Below are 25279 nucleotides of genomic sequence, written 5' to 3' on the forward strand. Positions count from 1 at the left end.
CACCGGCCCTCATTCTGTTTCAGCCTTCTGCCTGGCCGTGGGAGATCTGGGTTCCAACGATATGTAATAGTCGAGAGGAAGCACATTTAGCCCTATTCGATCCCCTGATGAATGTTAGTTTGGTCGAACCGAAATATTAAGTAAAATTAAAGTGCATAATGGTAGTCGAGTTTTGACTTCACGTGAGCTGACATAGAAAACGTCCAAGTACTAGTTAGTGAGCTATGACGCTTCTGCAGGACAATGAAGCCCGGCTCAAGCTAAGTGAGCAGCGTTGAGAATTACAATCTAGGCTTCTGCTGGTTCTAAAGGTGGCTTTAGCACGAAACTTTATGTTACTTAGTTAAAAGGAAAACGCAAAGGACCAAAAGTGCATAGTGATGGTTTATTGATACAAATTGTAAGTTATCCCTGTTAAAAGGCAAGGAACATGTAACAACACGATCGAAAAAGAATAGCAAACACTTCGCGCTCTGCTTGAAGTTGGAGAAGTCGTTAGAAGTTCCAGTATCGGTGTATCAGTCGTAATGTTATAGTAATCTATAAACAAAAGGAGAAAAAGAACGCGGATTAAATATATCTCGAGACGCTTCCCACTCCATTTGTCTGGAAAATCAGTTTTTCTGGTGGGAAACCGAGTGGAACGGGTCTTTCCTGTGAAAGTTTTTGGTATTCCTCTTTTCTCGTTTTTACTGGAAGATCGGCAAATCACATGGTGCTAGTCACGTCTTTTACACTCCCTTATAAAATCTTCATACTGATTTGTGTTGTTTCGAAAGAAAAGACAGTACACCCACCAAATGAACGTAACTGGAACAGCTGTGCTACCAGCGGAAAACTGATTGTCGCAAATATACCCTGAGTTGGAGAAAATTGATTTTAAATCCAATCATCACTATTAGAAATGAAGGGTGTTTTAGTACAACTGACCTTGCTTGGACAAAACAAGCAAACTTCTTGTGACTGTTGTTACCGCTGGTCCTGTTTTGACAGTGAACGTGTAATCGCCTGAGTCTGATTCCTTCAGATCTTTTATAACAAGAGCAGTGAACCAATCTTCCTGCTTGTTTAGAGTCGTGTACAGTATAACACGCCCGTATCGTGAAGGGGTCAGCGGCTTCCCACTTTTCTTCCAGCCCATGTCTTCACGCTAAAAGTGTGATGTAACACGAGGCATGAGAAAAATCACTCCACGTGACAGTACATTAAATTTCTTTTATAAAGTTAACAGATGTATGTATGTCTGTGTAGCGAGCTAAACGCAACGAGGGAAACAGAACACGACGCAAAAACATCAACTACCATCAATTGCAGAGGAGCGCGCGTTAAGAAATTTGACATTTACTCAAACTCAGAAACGCAAATTGAAGCAATGCACATATCATACACATACAGCAACTGAGCCCGAAAAAATGTCTGTAAAAAAATGTGATCATTTCGATCTGGTTTATCATAAAACACCGAAAGGAATAATAAACTGGCAAACCAGAGCGTACGAAGTTGTCAACCTTTCCTTTTCCTGGGCCAGATTGTTCGATTCGAATCCTAACCCAGGATTAAAACAGTAACCGAAGTAGTTATTTTTGTTGTATAAAAGTGTTTTTTCACTGGTTATGTTTCGTGTAGTTTAAGTTTATTACACTTACATTACACTCCTTTATAAGCTCTTATATCTATGTTGTGTCGTATAAATACTCTGTTTTCAAACCTTACTGATAATACAAACCAAAAACCTCACCGAAAAGTTACAAATATGAAATCATAATTTTCGCTAATCCTGGGTTAGCTGAATCTGGCTTTGAACAACCCGCTTAAAGGAAAGGAAAGCCATATTTTTTTTTCCATATTGTTTAGAGTACTTTGGATTTTTTTTTAATCCCGCGGCAATCCTCACCAGTTAGAAAATCAAAGGCAAAAGCTTCCTTAGTACGCTGGACAAAAAATTAAAACAAACAAAGTAACACAAATAATTTTGTGATTTTCTTAAACTTTACTAAATTCCCCACGTGGAAACTTGTTTTTATATGGTTCACGCAAAAAAGGCTTGCGTTACATGCACCTTGTCCAAATTTGGTAACTGAGTTCAAAAAAGTTTGCAAAATCCGTGATTTCTGAGAAAGAAGATTTAACAGTTGGAGTATTGTTTTGCGAAGAAACTCTTTACGTGCTGGTGGATTTTTTTTTTGTCAAGATTTTGACTAGAAAGCATGAGAAAGACTTACAACTTATTTGGCTACTGAAATACGAAACTGTCTCCAGAAACTGATCTTCTTGGAAGTCTTTAAACTTAGGGTTCTTGCCACTAAATCGGTCTACCGCCTGTTTTGAAGATGGCCGCCTTTAGCTCGCGCTTCGTACAAGCCACAATTGTACAAGATACTGCTCTGTTAAAGCGCTGTCGGCGAAGAACCCCAGGCAATGTTATTTGTGCTTTTAGGAACGTTTCCGGACCTGTTTCTGGGCTCATCTACCATTGGCTTGGCATTGGCTTGTCCTATCTATATTATAAATAGTGATGTCACAGAATAAAAAGGTAAAACACCAACCCCACTCCTACAAGAATTCTTTTGTTGGCTGCACTGGACTGGAAATCTACGAGACGGTTTACGGACAAACTAGCGGATTCGTTGCAGCTGGATTACTAGTAACCATCTCAAAAAAACTACTCTACTTCGTTACTCGAAAATCCAACTCAAAATCCTAACTCGAAAATCCAACTTGAAATCCTAACTCGAAAGTTAGTTTGTCTCCGCAAATTTAGATACGCTATAACGCAAGTATTCCTTGCGTGAGCTATATGAAAATAACTTTCCATGTGTGGAATTAAATAAGGTTTAAGACAATTAAAAAGTTATTTGCATCGCTTTGCTTGTTTTAATTTTTTGTCGTAAAAAGTCGATCCAGAACAGTGTTGTCCAGCGTACTATAATCTCGACAGTCAGCTGAGAATGGCTGTATTGTAAAACTGACCTGTGGTTTGGGTTGACCACCCTTGACTGTAACGTTCATTTTTATTTCATTTTCACCCTCGGTTACTCTCTTGTACACAGCATGTGGCTCAGCTATTAACCTTGGCCTAACTACAAGATAAAATCACAATAACGCATAGACTTAATTTATTCAAAACACCGACGCATTCAAAAGATTTCGTATAAAGAGAGGATAAAAGTTGGCCTATAAAACTCAACCCCAGCGACCAGTCGGTTGAAAGAGACCATGCAGAGACTTTGAAATGATACTAGTTTTATGGTGTCGACACTCAGGCACTCGAGCCCCCGCGTTTAAGTCCTCTGGAGTTTCTCTCACTCTACCCGGATCCCTTAAGTACGTTGTTATGCTAACAATTTAAGAGCGGTTTTTAAATGTGTGTGGAAAACCGAAAAAGAAAAAGAAAATGAATCGCTCCAGTCAGTCAAATCTCAAAGAACGCAGACAACCTAATGAACCAATTAAAACGCTAACCAAATACATGCAGTCGGCACAAAGGGCGGGAAAAAGTGTATGAGTGAGTAGCCATTGGTTTTCGTTTACTTGTGATTGGATGAGAAAGTGGCGCGAGCTTTCTATGTCAATCACAAAGCGTAGTAATGCACAACCGAAGTAGATGGGGATGCTTTCGACGTTCAAGAGAAAACCTCTCCACTGTGTTATCGTAATACTTACTTATAACTCGGACTTCCACTTTCTTCTCAAATTGACAATACTTTCCTCTTGCCACAATCCTGTATGTCCCAGCGGTGTTAAAATTAATCCGCGCCAATTTAAGCTTCTTTCTGAATGAAGAGGAGCCATACTTTTCCCCTAGCAGCAAACAACGAAAATAAAGAAAAAATATGAAAACCGAAAAAAAAAAATTGTTTTATCCCAAGCGGATACTATGTGCTGTTATCAAACCCATGGCCAGACAGAAGTCTTTGTTGGACGATTTTAATATAAAAGTCTGCACGTATAGGTGTGGATATGACTTTATTTACCTGGGAATGTGAATCCATCGGTCGTCCTGTCAATAAGAGTACCATTGTGATACCAATCAACCGTTACAAGTGTCTTATCATTTTCGATTTTGACTTCCAGCAAGTCGCTTACATCCTTGGCTGCCAAATGAGGAGAGGGCGTCACCCAGGTGATGAAAGGCACGTCTGAAAGTTAGTAACACGCGCTTGGTAAGTGTATGTACATAGCGGTCTGTTTTAATTATATTATAATAGGTAAACATAGGTAGTGACAAACATTTTCATACAAAGAAAGGAATACTTTGTTAACTTTTAATACCGGGTTAGCGTTAACCGAACCTTTGACCGACTTTCGGACAACTCGGCTCAGGTGTTAGAACAAAATAATATTTCACCTTCAGTGACCACCATTCGTGTCGCTCCTCTGGCGAGCCCGAACGGATTTCGGACATCTGCCTCGTACAACTCTCCTGTTTGCTCTGGAAGAGGGTTAGCCACCGTCAAAGTAGCAGAGTTCTTGACTTTCAGTGTTCGATGCCGCTTGCCCTTTCGAGTCCGTACGTGATACCAATTGACACTCCAGGGGCTTGGGTACCGGAAGCTGCTCTCCGGCATTTCTACATTCATTTTAAGAGGTGTTTTCATGCATGCACCAAATGTTTCCGGAAGTGAAATGCGAGGTTCGTCTATAACAGGAAATAGACGATTCAGGTTGAATACAGTGGCGTTCAAAAGAAACACTGTAATTGGTATTCACATTTACTCCATCATCGTCTTCGTCTTCGTCTTCGTCTCGTCTTCGTCTTCGTCTTCGTCTCGTCTTCGTCTTCGTCTCGTCTTCGTCCTCGTGTCGCCTTCGTCTTCGTCTTCGAATTGTCTTCGTCTTCGTCTCGTCTTCGTCTTCGTCTCGTCTTCGTCTTCGTCTCGTCTTCGTCTTCGTCTCGTCTTCGTCTTCGTCTCGTCTTCGTCTTCGTCTCGTCTTCGTCTTCGTCTCGTCTTCGTCTTCGTCTCGTCTTCGTCTTCGTCTTCGTCGTCTTGGTCATCGTCATCTTCATCGTCATCGTCGTCGTCTTCTTTATCGTCATCATCATCAATTTCACCTCTCTTAGCTAATTTAGCTCTCAAGATTCGCCATCGGCGTGCAAAGTTGTCAGACTTTTCATGAAGGAGTGCTCAAAGCTCAAAACAACATAAAGGTGCTGAGAGCACTCTTGATGAAAAAAACATTGCCAAGGTACCAACGATTTAGAACGATTTTCTTGTATATGACACTTGTATGCCTTGAAATTGATAAATTGAATCAGCCAAAGTGAAGAAAAAAAAAATGATCAGAAAAGTCGGCTAGTTTTCTTTAACATACATGTCGTAGATTGTTCAGTGTTTTACATCAGCAACAGCAAAAAAAAAAACGTCTTTCAACAAATAACTAGCGATGACAATGTAGCAGACGAACAACTATAAAAACGTATATTTACTTCTGGTAGGGACGGTATATTATTAAAAACCACATTATGTACTTGTCTAGGAACTTATTAGAAAGGGCGGTGGCCCTTGAATAGTTTTGGGTGGAAATTTATAACGCACTTACAGTGTCTATGAAAAAAAAGTTGCATGTGGACTCTTCTTTTTTCTCACCTTCGTGTCGCAGCTCGATAATAGCTGCGTTTCCAACCGATCTTACACGATTATACACCTCGACTTTGTATGTACCAAGATCAGCGGCTGTCACCCTCTCAATATCTAACACGTGACTTCCGGCGAAATAGTTACCGAAGTAGGCCTTGTCATATGCGCGATATCTGCCTCTCGCTCGGCTTCGCGAGTAATTGAAATAGTCGTTGTCTCTTTCAGGCTTCATCGTGAACAGCACTGATGTTTGCCGCTCAGGGTCGGTTACGTCATACTTGAATATTTCTATCCATTTTTTGCTTTTTTGATCAAACTTGGACCACTTGATTTCGTACTTTTCAAATTTCCCTGGGGGGAAAAATAGGAGATAAAAACTACGTCCGTAAGGCTGACATGTGTCAACAATGGCAGGTAATTTGATTCTTAGAACATTCTTTAAATGTTGAAACGATACTACGCTATCACTTCTCACAGCACTTCCATGCGGTTCCGGGTAGCATGTGTTTTTAATTGCTGAGGCGGTGGATGAAGCAGTAATATGTAACCTTTCAAACATAAGCTTCTGAGCAATATTTTCATGCGTGTCATTATGGTACTGTTTATTATGCTGTATAGGGTGGTTCTAACTGTTTAATCCGTGGATAAAACCCTAGTGTGTAACCATTCAAATGAAAGCTATTGCGTAGTACTTTCATGTGGTACTACTTATTATGCTGAAAAAGGTAGTTTTAACTTTTTGGTCTGGATTAAACCTTGGTGTGTACATGTGACCATTCAAATGAAAGGTATTAAGCAGTACTTTCATGTTTTACTGTTCGCTATGCTTTCTCAAGGTGGTTCTAACATAATCAAGTTACGATGGTTCTAATGTTGTAGTCTGTGGATGAAACCCTAGTGTGTGACCATTCAAATGTAAGCTACTGAGCAGTACTTTCATGTGCGAGAAATTTTCTGGAAGATGTCATTGCTTTTGTGAATAGTTTTTACGACGTTCAAGTCAATTATTGACGTCGCCGTCCTTTGCGAAAATACCCATCTTCTGAGTCCCTGTCCATAAATATGGAAAATAACTCGGCAAGGGTCGAAAATTGGATTTCGCTCATATTTTTATAACAGATAGGCTAGGGCATGGCAAAAACTACTGGGTAGTTTTTTTGGCAAAATATCCTTTTAATTTAAAGAAATACGCAAATTACCAAGTTCAGTTAAAATCGTCATCAAACTTGTTTTTAACAGTTTGCTAGAGGATAGCTGGGATTGCGGCGGACGTGCCCCAAGCAGCCGCGAGCGATGATAGGCGCCTGTATTTGCAGGCTACTTTTTCTGTAAAGAATCAGGACATTTTAAATGATGATGCATTGCATTTTAAGCTCGCAAGATCTGTCTTGAAGATCGCATCATTTGAATTCGCAAACCTTAAACAAAGGATAGTTCATCTTGTCGCTTATATTTATATGCTTACAAGTAATGAAGAAATATCTAAAATTGAGAAAACATACCTTTAAAAACATCTGCAAGTTTCTCTAGTCCCTGACGGACCATTGTTCGACAAACGCCTCGTCTTTCCCGATGAACTCATCCATGGCACTTTCCAAAACACGTGTGTCGAATGCCCGGGGTAGGCAAAAGCCCAGCTTCCGGGCCGCGATAAAATTGCGGATGCCCCGCCCCCGGGACTGACAACGTGAGCAAATGCCCCGCGGTTGCCCCGGGGGGGGGGGGGGTGGGCACTGCTGGAATTGACTGATGCATAAAAATAATCGATTTTCACCATGTGCGAAACCTTCAAATGGATTAAGCTTCTGGTGGTTGAATCGCAGAAGGATGATCTACAGATTCCTGTAACAATTTGTTTGGGCAAATAATTGTGAGCGACGCGAGAGCTTTTCAAAGTACGTCAAAAATGCAAATATTTGACCTTCCGTCGTCAAATTTCAATTTACGGGTTAGACATATATTTTAGCATGCGCCACATGACTTGACCTATATTAAGTTGAAATAGACACAGAGCTGATAATTTCGAAATGTTCTAACCTTATTTGCTGTAAAAGGCAGGTCCAAACGCCGATTTGACATGTTTCTCTCACCATTCGTTGCACATAAAGCGGAAGTTTGCTTTTGTTTACACAATGTCCGATGTACAAAAGTACATTTTGCCCAAAAACCCTATCCAGTAGTTTTTGTCATGCCCTAGCCTATCTGCCATACGAATACGAGCGAAATCGAATTTTCGACCCTTGCCGCGAAATTAAGAATTTGTCTGATTTTTACAAGCAGGCACTCTTAATTATTATAAGATGTAGTTATTTGAGATGTAATTATTTAAGTCTGCATAGTCTTCGATTACCAGCCGACATTTAGACCTTTACGGAACAGAGAGGGGATAGGCCTTGTCTGGAGACCAGAATTACGAGTCCAAAAAAGGCAAACGTCCATACTACCTAAATCGGAGAGTCACGGTAGTGATAACTTACTCATTCCCTTCATGAAATATGGACGAACATTTTCCCGATGCTCCATTTTGGATTCATAATGTCTGCCCTCGGCATCATCCATCTTGTATACATTGGCACCCATGGCATAAGACGAGTAACACTGGTCTTGATTCCAGGAGAAGTGATCGAATCCTTTCATCATTGCAAGTCTCGCGCATCGTACGTGCCTTTTAGTGTCGTTAATAACAGGTCCCAAATATGACATGATCCATCCACGGTCTTTGATATAGCTCCTCGGGAGTGCGATCATGAGTTGAGCTGAGGAGCACACACACCAGATGAAGTCATAGACGGCTGATTTTGGTCAATTTGTACAAGTTGGTCGTTGGTAAACAATTATAATCTGCTATCACCCCATTACTCCCTTGTTAATAATAATAATAATAATAATAATAATAATAATAATGATAATACTTTTTTATATAGTGCAATTTCTATTACTATCCAATAGCGCTTTACAATGAGTTTAAAAATATCTCACCAATAAAAAGTAAAAAATGTAGAAATATATAAAACATGAGCAAAATAAACTAACTAGTAAAATAACCAAGCTGTAAAAATCAGAATAAAAACTAAGAATAATGATAAAATAGAATTATGATAAAAACTTACTTACTAAGTAACTAACTACTAACTAACTAACTAGCTAACTAACTAACTAACTAACTAACTAATTGACTACTTAACTAAATAACTAAATAACTGACTAACCAATAATAGATTTTCTAGTAAAAAGCTTTCCTAAAAAGATGTGTTTTAAGACTGCGCTTGAATTGCATCAAATTGTCACTTGAGCGGATACCCAGCGGCAGGTTTTTTTTTTACCTTAAACACTATTAATTTGTGACTTAAAATATCGCGGTGTTGGTCTATAACATTTCCACACTTACGTATTCCAAAGACAATCACACCAATTGATGCCACTGAACCGCTGGCATAAACGATTGCAGGCTTTCCCCATACGGGTTTTCCACCATCATACGCCTGGTCCACTCTTTCCTGTACGATGATCTGAGGTACCTCTGAAAAAGAAAAGACTCTGAGGATTCTGGTGCTAAACCAAGTCCCTCCCACCACAACGTAGTTCTTAGCCGGCCCCTGATTGGTTGATGATTCTCTTTTCCAAGTAGCAGCCAATCACAGACAACTCATTAAGCATCGCTTAGAATTTTTAATTTTGGCTCGAATGTCAAAATCGATTTTCGGATATTTCCTCTCGCAAATGGAACATCATTTTTTAGATTTTCCGGAAAACAGGACAACCTCATGAGGTATTACCAAATTTTCGATAATTTCTCACAGGGCAATTCAATTTCCAGTTTATTTTTTTTCCCAGAAATACAGAATCTTCGGTTGCGTGGTTCGCGTTTTGGGATTCAGAATGTCATAATTCTCGGATTATTCAGAACTGCTGCCAGGAAATTTCCGTACTGTTTTCCCTGTTTCAAAAATTTCAGAATTGAATTGCTTATATGCGTGTAATGCAGCTTACAGAATAAAATAAAGTAACAGATAAGATAAATTTGATTTACCTTCCAGTCACAAGCTCAAGCGATTAAGATTTCATTAAATCAAGAATGTAGCGCGAAAAATTGATACATCTCTCCGCATGTATTGCTGACCATCAAATTGTATAATTTATTTTAAAACCGCTACAACCTACAACCGTAGCAATTTTCCGTCACTGCTTGATTAGAGACTAGGGTGATGGACTTGACTTACCCAGTGTAGGGGTCCAAAGGTTTTTACTTCCCTGATGTATAAAAGGAACAGAGTCAAACTTTGTAGGCGTTTTAACCCCTAGGAATAAAAAGACACAAAATAGCCAGGTTTAGGTGTTTGCGTTACGTTAGAGCCTTGTGGGATCGTTCGTTACGTTCGTTACGTTCGTTCGTTCGTTCGTCACATTCGTTACTTTCGTGGCCTTGTGGGCCATTAGGCCTGCACTTATTTCCAGGCCATTAGTATAGTGTGTCCCATACTCTCTCCCCTGGGTGAGATGCTAGTCTATCGCAAGGTCACGCACCAGCGCTACCGTTAGATCTGTTAGTATTCGTTTATACACCTGAGTGAAGAGAGATGCTGTGGGAGTAAAGAACTTCTTCTTCCCCAAGTTTAAACAAAGGAAATCATGTTATGTTACGGTGTTTGGATATCTGATCTTAATTAGCATTCATTTTTGCCATTTTATTTCTCGTTTTCTCCTTAGTTTTAGATTAGATTGAGAGAATATACCAAGCATTCAAGACCATGTCTGATCACATTTCCGAACACCTCGAAGTTCATCAAAACACACCGCTACGCGTCGTATTTTCAACTCTCGGTGCTTTGAAATGTGGCAGGACACGATCTTTCGTGTTCGATATATGACGCAGTACAATGAAGGGCTCATTTTCATCCTGGACCACTCAATGGACCTTTTCAGCGGTACGGCGTCCATTTTGAATTCTATTGCTCAGGGTGCAAATTAGAATGTATTTGCCCCCGAGCATCCCATAATAGCTATTTCAAACAATAGAATTCAAAATGGCTGCCGTATCGCCAAAAAGGTCCATTAGAAGTCCAGCGCACCAACATTAGGCCACTATGGCTTCCACTGCAAATATACTTTGTATGCACGGAAACGACAACAACGTATACAGCAATCATATGACTTTCAACGATGTCTCTGGCGCAGTTTTAAGAGGACTTTCAAAATGGCGCTGGTAGAAAACCACGAAATGGCTTAAAGCAACACATACCAATTTTAGCGGTTATCACGTGGTGCCGATAGATTTCTGTGCCGTCTCGTAGTTTTCCCTTGCATATAAAATGTCTGCCGGATCTTGTTTTAAGGGTTCGCCGTTCATCCAGAAACAGAACGTTCCGTCCTGACGCACTGAACTCGTTATTAAAAGTTTTCTGTACCCAGACAGTTTGCTTAAAATCGAGGATTTCCCTGAAAAAAAAAACAAAACAAAAAGATGAATAAATACTTTCATTTGCCAGGTTTGAAGGGGATCTAGTGGCTTTGAGATCTTGGTCTATTCATCAGACAAGCTGACACCAGAGCCGCTTTCTTACGAAAATGGTGTGTGCTGTGAAGCTCAAACTATTTCGAGGCAGCAAATCTATTAGAACAATTACTTCAGAGAAGTCCTGTCTCAGAAAGCCTCAGGACCCCAGGATTGTAAGTAACAAAAACTCTACACGTACATGGAATTATGAAATTTGCTGAACATCGACTTTCCAAGTGGTATTAAGACTCGATGCCGTAAACAAGAAAGAAAACCAGCTAACTGCCCTAAGCGCGAATTTTGCTGCAACGTGACAAAACTGACTAACTGACTACCTCATCATTTTAAGTGACATTCAAAACTGATTGCGGGAAGCTTTAAAGCATACTTCAAGCTGAAGGAAACTCGCTTGTTGTGGTTGCATTTTATGTAACAAAAACTCTCTGGTTTTAATGATAACTTACCTGAGATAGTGGTGGTTTTGCCACATGACTCCATGGCCATATTTAGGTGGCTTGCCACATTGTATTACGTCCCTCATGTAGTAAATGTTCATGTCTTCACGATAGGGATTCTTCATAATCCCAGGCGTTGCCAAAACATATTCCACGCGTTCTTTGTTTATCTCTATGGAAATTTCAAGAATAAAGAAGTCTGTACAACCGATTCATGTCAATTAATCTAACGTAACAATTAGAGAAACTGCCCCATCAATGTTCATGGGGCCGGGGAGGTGTTGCATTGGCTTTACAGAACTAACTAAATGGCTGACTGCCTGTTTTACTGACAGACTGACGGACTGGCTAATTGACTTACTGACCTAAAAACCGTCTGATTGAGTGAGGACTGACTGTCTGTCTGTCTGTCTGACGGACAGACTGACGGACTGGCTTACTGATTAAGTTACCGTCTGATTAATATAAAGACTGACTGATTGACTGACTGACTGATTGACTGACTGACTGACTGACTTTCTTTCGGATTAGCTGAAGGAATAACTGACTGCTTGACTGCCGATCTAACTGAGTACCAGTTGAGCTGAAAACTGAAGGACCTAGACGATATAGATTAGGCTTACCGAGGAGTTTCTTTTCCAGTTTATCTTGAAGCGATTCACCTGCAACGCAGAAATGAAGTAATTTGCATAAGAACCTGTATCGAATAGACTCCATTTTAATCGGAAAACCTGTGCTTTGCGGCCGCCAGCCTCAGTAAATCCCAAACGTTTCTTCTCATGTATTAAGACAACGAACCTGTAGTACGCGGACGTTAATTAAGCTCTGGTGAGTGACCGCTTAATACAGGTTTTACTGTGTTTGGAACTGCGTGATCACGACCATTGTACAAAAAAGAGTTGAAACTTTCTCCATCAATGGTGTCCTCAAAAAAAAGTATTTCGCTACGGGTAGAGAAACAATCGATAATGACCCAAAACGAATCAAGGATGGTCAGGATTGGAGAAAGATTGGGAAGGATTGCGAACGCCGGATAACCCTGGAAAGATTAGAATGTGCCATCCGTGACAAGGCTCCTTTGCCAACATAATTAACATAATTAACATAATTATGTTAACATCACTTACAAATGAGTAACAAGGATGGTCAGGACTGAAGAGATTTCTCAAGACGTATTACGTACTGTAAACTTGGAAAGTTAGTATGCACCATCTGTGACACGGATCCTTTACCAACATAATTAGCATAATTATGTTAGCATCCCCTATATGACAAGGACGGTTAAGACTGGGGACGATTAAGCTACATTGCAATCGATAGACCTGGAAAGTTAGGAAGCACCATCTGTGACATGGCTCCTTTGCCAACATAATCAACACAGTTAACGTTATCTTCATATTCACTCCATATAAGTAACAAGGACGGTTAAGATTGGAGAAGATTTAAGATGTATTACAATCGATAAACCTGGAAAGTTCAGGATGTACCATCCGTGACATGGCTCTTTTGCCAACAAAATCAACATAATATTTTTAACATCCACTTCATATAAGTAAGAAGGATGGTTAAGATTGACGAGGATAAGGACGGATTCCTAAACTCACCAGCATCACAGCCGAACACTTCCACTCTCATACAGATCCACTTTTTCCAGGTGACAGGAACGAATCTTAAATAACGAGCGCGGATTCTGGGATTCAAATACTGCCGCACAGTATCTCTGAAGTTCTTATTAGCGACAAAATACTGAAAGTGAAAAAAGCAAAACAAAACTATGAACAAAAAACACGCATTTACCTGTATTAGAGTAATATATCAAACAGGAGAGCCAGAGTCTCGTCACATTTCTACACTTGAAAATTGGAAGCGTAACAGAGTATTTTTAAGAAACTTTCAGGTGTTGTCAAGTGTTTGAAACTAAAACTAACGTGGAAGCGAAGAAATATAATCGTGAAGATCTATACTAATTATGACACGAGTTAGGACAATGATATATCAAACACGAGAGACAAGCCTTAATCACATTTTCCAACATCGAAAGGAGGGTTCAAAATACCAAATGCAGCTATTCTTGGCGAAATTTGAGGAATAGAGCCCGTGCGAGATCGTACCACGTGATCAATTTTGGCCAATGACAACAATGGAAAATTTAGTGTTGATCGAGCCATAATTAAGAAATACAAAACACGTTCCGTGTTTCTATCGACTTATAAAAACACGAATGGAAGTCTGGGAGAACGAGAAATGCTGTGGAAACACGAGCCGCAGGCGAGTGTTTCCACAGCTTTTTCGAGTTCTCCCAAACTTTCACGAGTGTTTCTACAACTTGATAGAAACACGGAGAACATGTTTTATATTTCTTTTAGAAAACACCGCGACGAAAAAAAGCAAAGCAACTTTTCAACTTTGATTATCAAAATATAAATTCTCTTCGCTCTCGCCATCATTGTGTCAACAGCTCGTGCTAGTCCTGTGTTTCTATCGAATTCTAGAAACACGATTTTTAATCAATTAGCGCGCGTATTTTCTTAGGACTGTCTTATAATGTCTGATAGTATACAATGCTCAGAAAATCAGATCGTAGCAATTTCACTGTATAATACAGAAATTCTATTTTTACTTATGTGATCATGCGCAGTTCGGTATGTTATTCTGGGCGTAAACAGGATGTACAGTTACCGCATTTGACGCCCGGTGCGTATTTTCGTAATCCATTGACCTTGGTACTTTTTTGTTATATAAGAATTTTACTTAACGTAGCAAAACTGTGAAACAAAGTAAACAAACGTCGATTGCATATTTTCGAACCGACGTAAAGTAACTTTCATATTGCCTGGAGGCGATCGAACAGAAAACATTTTAGCAGACTCAACTCAGTTCTGTTATCCTTTTGGTCGAAATATTTGAAGATGAATGGATCAAACCGGGTCAGTGATACAGCAACATTGCAATATAAGAACGCTCTTTGAAAGGCCTATGGAATTGTGCCTTTGAAAAAAAATTTGTCAAGTTTTTATATAGTTCAGATCAGTTTAAATCGACCCAATCGACGCTATCACCTAATGAAATTGGCTTGTCACGGCGAGGAGGAACGGCGAAGCAAAAAACAGCAGTGGGAAGATTCGTGAACATCGACGAAGGACAGATTCCATTGACCGTGGAACAACCCTCACACGGCTGTCACACGGCAGAAAGACGACGGCCAAAAATTACCGAAAAAGATGTTTTGAAAGCTCATGGAATTATTCAAGACCGCCTTGAAAATGTCTTGATATTTAAGCCTAATGAAAGCTCCCCTTAGCTTTCCGCTTCGTTATCCACGAAAGCAAAGAAAATAACTTGATGATGTGTCAAGTTTATAGGATCCGAAAAAGACATTCATTATTTGAAAATCAGCTCATCAATGGTTTCCTGTTTGTTTTATCAACGGAGTAGAATACTGCCAAGGGAAAATGATTTTCTCGACACTGCGGAATACTTTCCGGAATCTCTCATTATTGGCAATTATTGGCAAAACATATCGATAGAAATGTAACTGATCCAGCGAAATGTCGCTTTTTGACTGAGACAAACTATAATTTTCAGCCTATAATAGCAAGAGTGAAATACAATGTCACCTTTCATATCTTCAATATATGTTCTAGTATCTGTATCATGCGCTAAAAATTCTGTTTTTCTACCGTGATTTTTGTTTTGTTTTAAAAAGAGAACAACTATAGCTATTAACTTGTTAAATAAGATAGTGTAGTCACTCCTTAAATATATTGTATGCAATTAATGTAAAATTTAAATAATGTTATTTCTTATTAATATACGCTGTCAATTTCGTAAGTAGAGTAGGGTGAGTTTTCGCTTTATTTTCTTCTTTTCGCGAAAAACATTTGATAGGTTAAAATAAGAAAAATGCCCAAAGACCAAGTATAATGTAATTAAAAACGCAAAATTGTTCTAAATTCACTAGAATGACTATCAAAATCATGATGCGGAGCAAGAAAGCCAGTCTATTTTCCTTAATCATATGGCTGCAAAAAATGCACTTTTACGGAGAAAATCATAAAAATTGCATAATAACCAAATGCTACCGAATAATGTCTTGTAGATCACCCAATGTATTTCAAACAATTCCGAAAATTCACCGACAGACTTCCAAAGCTCTTCCATAGGTGTACGATTTTTTTCTGGAAGTGGTTGGTGTTCCTTTACAAATGTTTTAAAAGTCACCTTCAACGATTGTAAAGAGATTATGTAAGTTCTTTTCGGATCACATGTTGAAATAATAGAACATCGCTTGAAGTAAAATAAGCTACTTTTTCCAACCTTCTTATAGTAATCGCTCTCATCGTATATTTTTTTAAATTATAAATTGTCCCATTTATGCAAACAACTTCCTATATGTATTAAACAGTCGTCAAATTTGAGGTAGTTTAGCAAGTAGCTGAGACCATCTGTACATTCTTCATACATAAGACAAACTATCTGATAACTGCTAAGTACGAGTAATCTCCTACAGTATTTTTACAATTTACACACATGTGGTTAAAAAAACCGGAGACTGTTTTTGCCATTTGCGAAGAAAATTTTCTGTGATTATACCAATGAAAAAACCTACTTGTGAACTGCTAGCTATTACGGGTTAATTTTAACCTCAGATACCCAGCTAAGTACTGACATAGTACGTTAGGCCGGGTGTCTATCTCACTTCTGACTTTCACACTCAACTGAGTGAAAACACACTTAGTACCAGTTAGACTGGGAACTCTCAAATCTGACCGATTCCAGTACAGTAAATCTTGGTTCTGCCAGGGCGCTTGCTATTCTTCGATTAGAAACCTATCGCGCGAGGCTTTTACGAAATGGAAAAAGCCGATTTTACGAATAAATGGAATATGAAAATCTGAACAAATAAAAATTAAGCACAAGTATCAAAGAAAAAAACGCGGCTGGTTCTGAGCCCAGGATGTACATTACGTGATCCAACGTATCTTTTATACTGTGTAAGTATTTCTACTATGCCAACAAAAATACAGCCAATCGAAACACTCCACCCCGTCTCGGTCCATAAACTCGCAAAAAAACAAACAAACAAACAAACAAACAAACAAACAAACAAAAGAAAATGGCCAATATCCAGCCATCTTGACCAGTTCGGTCAAAACTATGTTCTTCCGAAACACAACGGGTCATCCCGAGAGGGCAAGATAGCACCATATTCAGTACCCGCCCGGGTAGCCAATCGCTGTTCAGGATTCGGTTCATCTTGCCCGCTCACGAAACTAACGATATAATTGATGGTATTGCAGCTAACTTTCCCATCATGGGCTGCGCATATGTTGCATTGATTTTTTTGGCCAACTATGAAAAGGCGACTGTGATTACACGAAAATATAAGCAACATGTGGGACATGACTCGTAAATCAACATCATTCCAGTGAATTTTAATCATCTTTATCATTGCACTTGCTAATTGAACATCGTTTCTTAATTAACCAGGTGAGATGTTATTCTCTAAAGCGAGAAACCAAAATGTGAATCCATCTGTGCAAACTTGACTCTATCGTCTGCTAATTAAATTTAATATTCTGCTCGTTACATGTACTAGCGAAAACCGTTTACGATAGAAATGTTTTTCGCTCTAACTAATGCATTTCCTTATACCTTCGTAAACCTACATTTTCGAAAGGGTCGTGTTACACTCTTGTTTATCGATTTCTTTTTCGTTCAAAGAACTTCATTTTCGCTTCAATATTGTTAATTAACAGTACTAGCGAGTGCAAGTCTTGTCATAAATTATTATCAATCATGATAGCTTTCCAAAGGTATTCTTGCGAAAATTCTATGTCGCTGGTAAATCAATTTATGAAAACGATTGGCTTTCAAATATAGTATAGCATCGAGTTATTTTCGTCGATTTCGCATGCAGTTCTCTTTTCTTTTCATTCGAAGACGCACAAAGCTTGCGCTGCTCTTTCACTCACTTCTAACATTAAGTTATTTCTCACGGGGTCTTAAATAATTCCATGGGCTTTTAACACGTCGCTTTTGGTAATTTTTGGTCGTTCTTTTTCTGTCAGCTGGCGATAACAGTGTGAGCGTTGCTCCTTGGCCTGTGTTTCGTCGGCGTTCATGGGGTCTTCTTCTTGTGCCAATCCGAAGTCATTTAGTTGTAGCATCGACGGGATCAGTGGTAAGTGAACCGCACTGTGGCAGAAACTTGGAAAATTTTCTTTGACAGGCATAAATCCATAGGCTTCTAACACAGCGGTTTTATACTGCGTAGCTGCTATTTCAGCGACGTGGCTCGATCGATTCATCTTGAACACTTGAGCCAACAAGAATCACAGAGCTGATGATGATGAAATGTTTTCTACTCGAGTCCAGGCCATGTAAAGCTTATTTATGTGATCTGGAAAACATTCAATTGATGTTTGTTGCCTGGCTGCATTGTTTTGCTAATACCGTAACGGGACCCGTAACGGAACCTTGCACGCGTGCACATCATACGCGTACATACGTAAGTGGCGAACTCGCCTAAAAAACAAACCTGTGTGCGCATGCTTATATAATGGCAACATAACATATTTACGCAACATACGTGCGACAAGGCCATATTCGTTGACGTGGTAATCTCTGATGAGAAATAATCAACCTGAACAGTATTGTTCACCCGAGAAAAAAATCGGCGAATGCATTTGGTTGTTTTAGTAAACATTACAAACTGTATCGGTAGAAATAGTACAATTTTATAAATTTTTAGGCCTAAATAACGAAAAACGAGTTAAATCTGCGAAAATAAATTTAGTCATGAGTACGCCCAAAAATGATTATGAGTTCCCAATACTGTAAAGTGTAGCTACGCCAGTGGATTGACATGATATTTGTAAAAAGCAGATACGTGCATTAGTACAAAATGAGCACGCCTTTAATAACATACCAAATTGTTGTGTTCATACAAGAAAATAAGTTGTGTCCTCGCTGTACGTTTTTTCTTTTGCCGTACTAAGAATTAAAATTTTGGATTTCAGCCTCCAAATCGCTGGAGCAAATGTTCTTTCTTGAGTCTGTGCGCACATAGGATAATTGTGTACGTGATCATATCAATAGACACGATAAATACGTCCATCAAAACACCAACGCCAGTGTTAAAAGTCCAATACGAACACATGGTGCAACTTCTCCCGAATCAGAAAGTAAAAGGGTTGCATTAAAATGTAACTGCTCACCATTGGATGCGATATTAATATAGTCCATAAACTTAACTGCAGTAAATTTAACGAGTATATACGGTAAATTTGGAAGAGGTAGTATTGAACTGAAGCTATCGGAAAAAGGTTCAGAAACTTTCAGCGATCTTTGAGAAACCGCTCTTCTGATTCAGAATTGTTAAAAAATCGAAAGGATCTTCCAACCATCCGACAGTTATGCTTCTGCTGAAATCTATTTCAAACGACTGAAAATAGTTTTTCAAACGCGCTTTAAGCTAGTTGTCGACAACATGACTCGTTGTACACTGAGTGAGATACCGATAGTGTGAGCTAACGATGAGTAATCTAGTAAAGACTGTGGCATGTAACAGAATATTGTTGCCAGCTTTGCTTTGGTCTTGGTAAAAATTCTCAGTTTTATATTATTTGAATTCTTCTAGGTCAAAATCTTCATTAGATCTAACACAACATGTTTATTTGTAGACATACATACATACATACACGCATACATACATAAACGTTATTTAAGCTCGAATTTCAGAGTAGCTTGACAAGCTAATATTTCCGAGAACAAAATATTTGATAACGAAAAATTACAATAGAAATTGCTATTTACATATTTACAACTGACCTTATATTAACTAATTATAAAACTGTCATTTACATGTTTCATGAATTGGCTTTACTGATGTGCTTTTTGAAGTCTGAGAAGTTACATACCCTTATAAAAATTGGGTCGAGAATTCCATTCTTTTGTTGCCGGATAAGTAATGGAGTGGACACCAAAAGTTGTAGTTTTAGGTTTGGGCATTTCCAGTGTAAAGTATATTTTCAAAAAGCTGAAATTGCACCAGCCGCTTCGGCTCACTCGCAATAATATAAACATGAAATAATATAAACAATAATCATAACCATATGAGGAAGTAGCAGATCCCATTAAAATAGTGCTCAATACACATGTAGTGTAGAGCTGAGTATATGAGTAATAACGAAGAGGCAAGATTTGCTGTTACTCCGAGTTTCGTGCTTACGCACTCATCAGACAGTATTTGATGAGTGCGTAAGCACGAAACTCGGAGTAACAGCAAATCTTGCCTCTTCGTTATTACTCATAAACAATAATCATATAAACATGAACAGTTTGTAAAAATATTTGTCAAGCCTCCGTCCCATGTTTGATAAACTTAGAGAGTCTTTATATTACAGTATATTATATTGGAAGTCATTCGCTTAGTATAGGTAATTATACGGTTTCGAGTTGAATTTGGAATCAATTTGCACGAGTGGGTTTTTCAAAAAGCTGAAATTGCACCAGCCGCTTCGGCTCACTCACAATAATATAAACATGAAAAAATTTGCGTGGAGGAAGTGCCGGAAGATCTCTCTTGAAGCCATTTTTTCGCATTCGAGAAAACTTTTTTCAAATATCCTGCACAGAATTTCCGTCATCATTTTACGTGAAATCATTGGCTTAGTAAATTTCCCATCGTCTTTCAGCCAATCATGATTTAGAATTACGATATGTCATTTGCACTGGTGTTACACTTGAACTGTACTGCTTTCAGCCAATCAGAATCGAGTAATTTTTTCATGTACACTATTATCTTTGGAATTTCTCGAAGTTGCCAAAGTGATCTTCGCGAAAGAAATCGGCAGCTTTCGGATAACGAGTAAAGTACAATAATTCTTCTTTCACTACGGAGTGAAATATTGGCAAGTGCACAGGGAATAGAAAAGTGTTGTATCCCTGACTCGTAATTCAACAGTCATTCCAGTGAATTTTGATTATCTTTTAATTTACATTGTGCATGCTAATTGAACATCTTTTATTAATTAACCAGGTGAGATGTTATTCTCTAAAGCAAGAAACCAAAATGTGAATCTATCCGTGCAAACTTGACTCTATCGTCTACTAATTAAATTTAATATTCTGCACGTTACACTAGCGAAAACCATGTACAGCAGAAGTGTTTTTCACTCTAACTAATGGCTTTCCTTATACCTTCGAAAAACTACATTTTCGGAAGGGTCGTGTTACACTTTTGTCTATCGATTTCTTTTTCGTTCAAAGAACTTCATTTCCGCTTCAATATTGTTAATTAAGAGTACCTGCCTGTAAAAATCAGACAAATTCTTAATTTCGCGGCAAGGGTCGAAAATTCGATTTCGCTCATATTCCTATGGTAGATAGGCTAGGGTATGACAAAAATTACTGGATAGTTTTTTTGGCAAAATATCCTTTTATTTCAAAGAAATATGCAAATTACCTAATTCCGTTAAAATCGTCATTTGACGCACCATTTTATTAAACAAGTTTGAGAGCTTCGCATGCAAAACCACATCACTCTTCCGTCTTTAAGACACTCAGATATTTTAGTGCAATGTTTAATTGTGTACTGGGTTGATTTTAGGGAATGTTACGGTTTTTGTTGGGTGCAAAATAATTAAATTTCGAAGACATGTATTTCATTCACTTAAAAGTACTTCGTAAAAATAATTGATTTTCACCATGTGCGAAACCTTCAAATGGATTAAGCTTCGGTTGAATCGCAGAAGGATGGTCTACAGATTCCTGTAAAAATTTCTTTGGGCAAATGATTGTGAGCGACGCGAGAGCTTTTCAAAGTACATTAAAAATGCAGATATTTGACCGTCCGTCGTCAAATTTCAATTTACGGGTTAGACATATATTTTAGCACGCGCCACATGTCTTTAGCTATATTAAGTTGAAATAGACACAGAGCTGATAATTTCGAAATGTTCTAACCTTATTTGCTGTAAAAGGCAGGTCCAAACGCCGATTTGACGTGTTTCCGTCACCATTCGTCGCACATAAAGCAGAAGTTTGCTTTTGTTTACACAACGTCCGATGTACATCGTTAACTGTCAACTTATTTTAATGGTCGAACACCATGAATCTATGACCCTCTTTCGACACATATGATCACCACTGCATCTAAGTCAAAAACGGCTAAGTGATTTGTAGATAGTTGCTTGCTTTGCACTCCACCAAAACAGTACGTTTGATCATCGTTTGATCTATTGCTGCTTGAATCCTTGCTTGCATGCAGCGGTTCGTTGTTTGTTCGTCACGCAATGCTGTCATTCCATTTTAGGGGGTAGGGGTAGGACAATTTCTATCCTAAAACGTAAGGGTCCGAAAGGCTTGGAACCACAGGGAGCACACAATCTTGTTGAGTAGGAAGAGATTAAATTAAGCAATGAAAAGAATGAATAGTTAACCATTACCCGTGTTGTCATCTTTTACTAGACAACCGCTACCTACACGCCTTGCGTAAGTACTGTAAAGCTAAACTCGTACCTAGGTCTTTTCGCGCTGTGCAATTATTTTTGGCTACCCTAGCCTCTGGGAAATGGGAGGTGACCGCTTAATAGGGGCTGGCCACTTAATAGAGGTTGGGGTACCTTGAATATTTTTTCACCATCGGGTTATAAATTTCTTACTGAACACGGAGTCAATTGAAGACAATCATTATAGACGTCATTCTCGGAGACTCTGGGGCAGTTATTGGGAGCGGGGAAAAGTCTAAACGGGTGAGAAAAAAGTTCGGGCGAAGACCCTTTTAGACTTTTTCCCCGCCCCCACTAACTGCCCCAGAGTCTCCGAGAATGACGTCTATCATGATTGTCTTGAATCAACTCCATGTTTACCATACTAAGAAATTTAGCTAAATTTATAACCCGATAGTGAAAAAGTATTCAAGGTACACAAACCTCTATTAAGCTGCCAACCCCTATTAAGCGGCCGCCTCCGATTTCCCCGAGGGTAGCCCACTGTATTATATGTAAACCAGAAATAATTGCACAGCGCGAAAAGACCTAGGTACGAGTTTAGCGTTACAGTATTTACGCAAGGCGTGTAGGTAGCGGTTGTCTAGTAAAAGATGACAACACGGGCAATGGTTAACTATTCATTCTTTTCATTGCTTAATTTAATCTCTTCCTACTCAACAAGATTGTGTGCTCCCTGTGGTTCCAAGCCTTACTGAGCCTTACGTATTAGGTTAGAAATTGTCCTACCCCTACCCCCGTAAAATGGGATGACAGCATTGCGTGACGAACAAACAACGAACTGCTGCAAGCAAGGATTCAAGCAGCAATAGATCAAACGATGATCAAAGGTAATGTTTTGGTGGAGTGCAAAGCAAGCAACTATCTACAAATCACTTAGCCGTTTTTGACTTAGATGCAGTGGTGATCATATGTGTCGAAAGAGGGTCATAGATTCATGGTGTTCGACCATTAAAATAAGTTGACAGTTAACGATGTACATCGGACGTTGTGTAAACAAAAGCAAACTTCTGCTTTATGTGCGACGAATGGTGACGGAAACACGTCAAATCGGCGTTTGGACCTGCCTTTTACAGCAAATAAGGTTAGAACATTTCGAAATTATCAGCTCTGTGTCTATTTCAACTTAATATAGCTAAAGACATGTGGCGCGTGCTAAAATATATGTCTAACCCGTAAATTGAAATTTGACGACGGACGGTCAAGTATCTGCATTTTTAACGTACTTTGAAAAGCTCTCGCGTCGCTCACAATCATTTGCCCAAAGAAATTTTTACAGGAATCTGTAGACCATCCTTCTGCGATTCAACCACCAAAAGCTTAATCCATTTGAAGGTTTCGCACATGGTGAAAATCAATTATTTTTACGAAGTACTTTTAAGTGAATGAAATACATGTCTTCGAAATTCAATTATTTTACGCCCAACAAAAACCGCAACATTTCCTAAAATCAACCCTGTACACAATTAAACATTGCACAAAAATATTTGAGTGTTTTAAAGACGGAAGAGTGATGTGGTTTTGCATGCGAAGCTCTCAAACTTGTTTAATAAAATGGTGCGTCAAATGACGATTTTAACGGAATTTGGTAATTTGTATATTTCTTTGAAATAAAAGGATATTTTGCCAAAAAAACTATCCAGTAGTTTTTGTTATGCCCTAGCCTATCTACCGTAAAAATATGAGCGAAATTGAATTTTCGACCCTTGCCGAGTTATTTTCCATATTTATTGACAGGGACTCTTAACAGTACTAGCGAGTGCAAGTCTTGTCATGAATTATTATCAATCATGATAACTTTCCAAAGGTATTCTTGCGGAAATTCTATTTCGCTGGTAAATCAATTTACGAAAACGATTGACTTTCAAATATAGTATAGCATCCAGTTTTATTTTCTTCGATTTCGCATGCAGTTCTCTTTTCTTTTCATTCGAAGACGAACAAAGTTTGTGGTGCTCTTTCACTCAGTTCTAACATCAAGTTATTTCCCACGGGGTCTTAAATAATTCCATGGGCTTTTAACACGTCGCTTTTGGTAATTTGTGGTCGTTCTTTTTCTGTCAGCTGGCGACAACGGTGTGAGCGTTGCACTTTGGTCTGTGTTTCGTCGGCGTTCATGGGGTCTTCTTCTTGTGCCAATCCGAAGTCATTTAGTTGTAGCATCGACGGGATCAGTGGCAAGTGAACCGCACTTTGGCAGAAACTTGGAAAATTTTCTTTGACAGGCATAAATCCATAGGCTTCTAACACAGCGGTTTTATACTGCGTAGCTGCTATTTCAGCGACGTGGCTCGATCGATTCATCTTGAACATCTGGACCAACAAGAATCACAGAACTGATGATGATGAAATGTTTTCCACTCGAGTCCAGGCCATGTAAAGCTTATTTATGTGATCTGGAAAACATTCAATTGATGTTTGTTGCCTGGCTGCATTGTTTTGCTAATACCGTAACAGGCACCTACGCAGGTAAATACATGAAAAACACGCGCGCAGATCAAACGCGTAAATATTACGTATGTGACGAACACGCCCAAAAAACAAACCTCTGTGCGCATGCTCATATAATGGCAACATAACAACATATTTACGCAACATACGTGCGACAAAGTCATATTCGTTAACCTGGTTATCTCTGATGAGAAATAATCAACTTGGACACTTTGCTCACCAGAGCAAAAGGCGGCCAATATGTTTGATTGTTTTTAGTAAGAATTGCAAATGGTAACAGTAGAAAACCTCCAATTTTATATATTTTTAAGGCCAAAATCAACGAAAAGGGCGCAAAATCCGCGAAAATAAATTTAGTCATGAGTACGCTCACAAATGATAGTTGCGTTGTTTTTTTCCAATGCGGTTAAGGTGTGTAGCTACGTCAATGGACTGACATAATCCACGCACAAAGCAGATACATACGTGCAAAATGAACACGCCTCAGTTGAATAATATACCAAATTGTCGTGTTTATGTACGGAAATAAGTTACACAGGAAGGTACGCCCATAAGTTAATACGTTTGCAGTAGAATACGCCCATGATAACACACCAAAGTGCGGTGTTATCACAGGGAAATAAGATGAACTGGAAAATATGCCCATGGCTAAAAAACGCGTAAAATACCCCCACGTGAACATATCTACGTAGTCACTCGTTTATCGTATTTTGAAGCTTTTTGAATTCAGAATTCTAAATTCAGTTCGTATTCTGGCTTGGCTGCGTCTCGCCAAAATACGAACCC

The 25279-nt window shown here is 38.9% G+C and overlaps 2 protein-coding genes across 2 annotated transcripts in view; one reads left to right on the plus strand and one right to left on the minus strand.

The window, feature by feature from the left end:
- The window catches only part of LOC145469730 (uncharacterized), a 32865-nt gene extending 28776 nt beyond the window's left edge, over positions 1–4089 (plus strand). Inside the window, exon 16 of the mRNA XM_081453515.1 lies at positions 4075–4089. The gene's annotated coding sequence lies outside the window, so the exon portion shown is untranslated. The remainder of the gene's footprint in view (positions 1–4074) is intronic.
- LOC145470601 (uncharacterized) lies at positions 386–23773 on the minus strand. The gene is made up of 16 exons (XM_081454406.1): positions 22392–23773; positions 21498–22194; positions 13133–13274; positions 12152–12190; positions 11538–11700; positions 10819–11015; positions 9800–9877; positions 8968–9099; positions 8057–8335; positions 5589–5930; positions 4349–4639; positions 3975–4139; positions 3664–3801; positions 2971–3080; positions 931–1150; positions 386–540 (listed from the first exon to the last, which is right to left on the minus strand). Exons 3-16 carry the CDS (start codon positions 13161–13163, stop codon positions 386–388), a joined length of 2340 nt encoding a protein of 779 aa, XP_081310532.1. The 5' UTR covers positions 13164–13274; positions 21498–22194; positions 22392–23773.
- Positions 23774–25279: the final 1506 nt, after the last annotated feature.

This window comes from Orbicella franksi, chromosome 15 (assembly GCF_964199315.1).
Source record: "Orbicella franksi chromosome 15, jaOrbFran1.1, whole genome shotgun sequence".
Classification (NCBI taxonomy): domain Eukaryota; kingdom Metazoa; phylum Cnidaria; class Anthozoa; order Scleractinia; family Merulinidae; genus Orbicella; species Orbicella franksi.

Bases quoted from the DNA above. Each gene is read 5' to 3' on its own strand.
- LOC145470601 (XM_081454406.1), bottom strand. From the start codon at position 13,163: ATGAGAGTGGAAGTGTTCGGCTGTGATGCTG. The intron at 5,931-8,056 runs GTAAGTTATCAC...TTTTCCCCCCAG, and splicing joins ATATTTCATGAAGGGAATGA to GGAAATTTGAAAAGTACGAA. The intron at 541-930 runs GTCAGTTGTACT...TTTTGTTTATAG, and splicing joins GCTTGTTTTGTCCAAGCAAG to ATTACTATAACATTACGACT.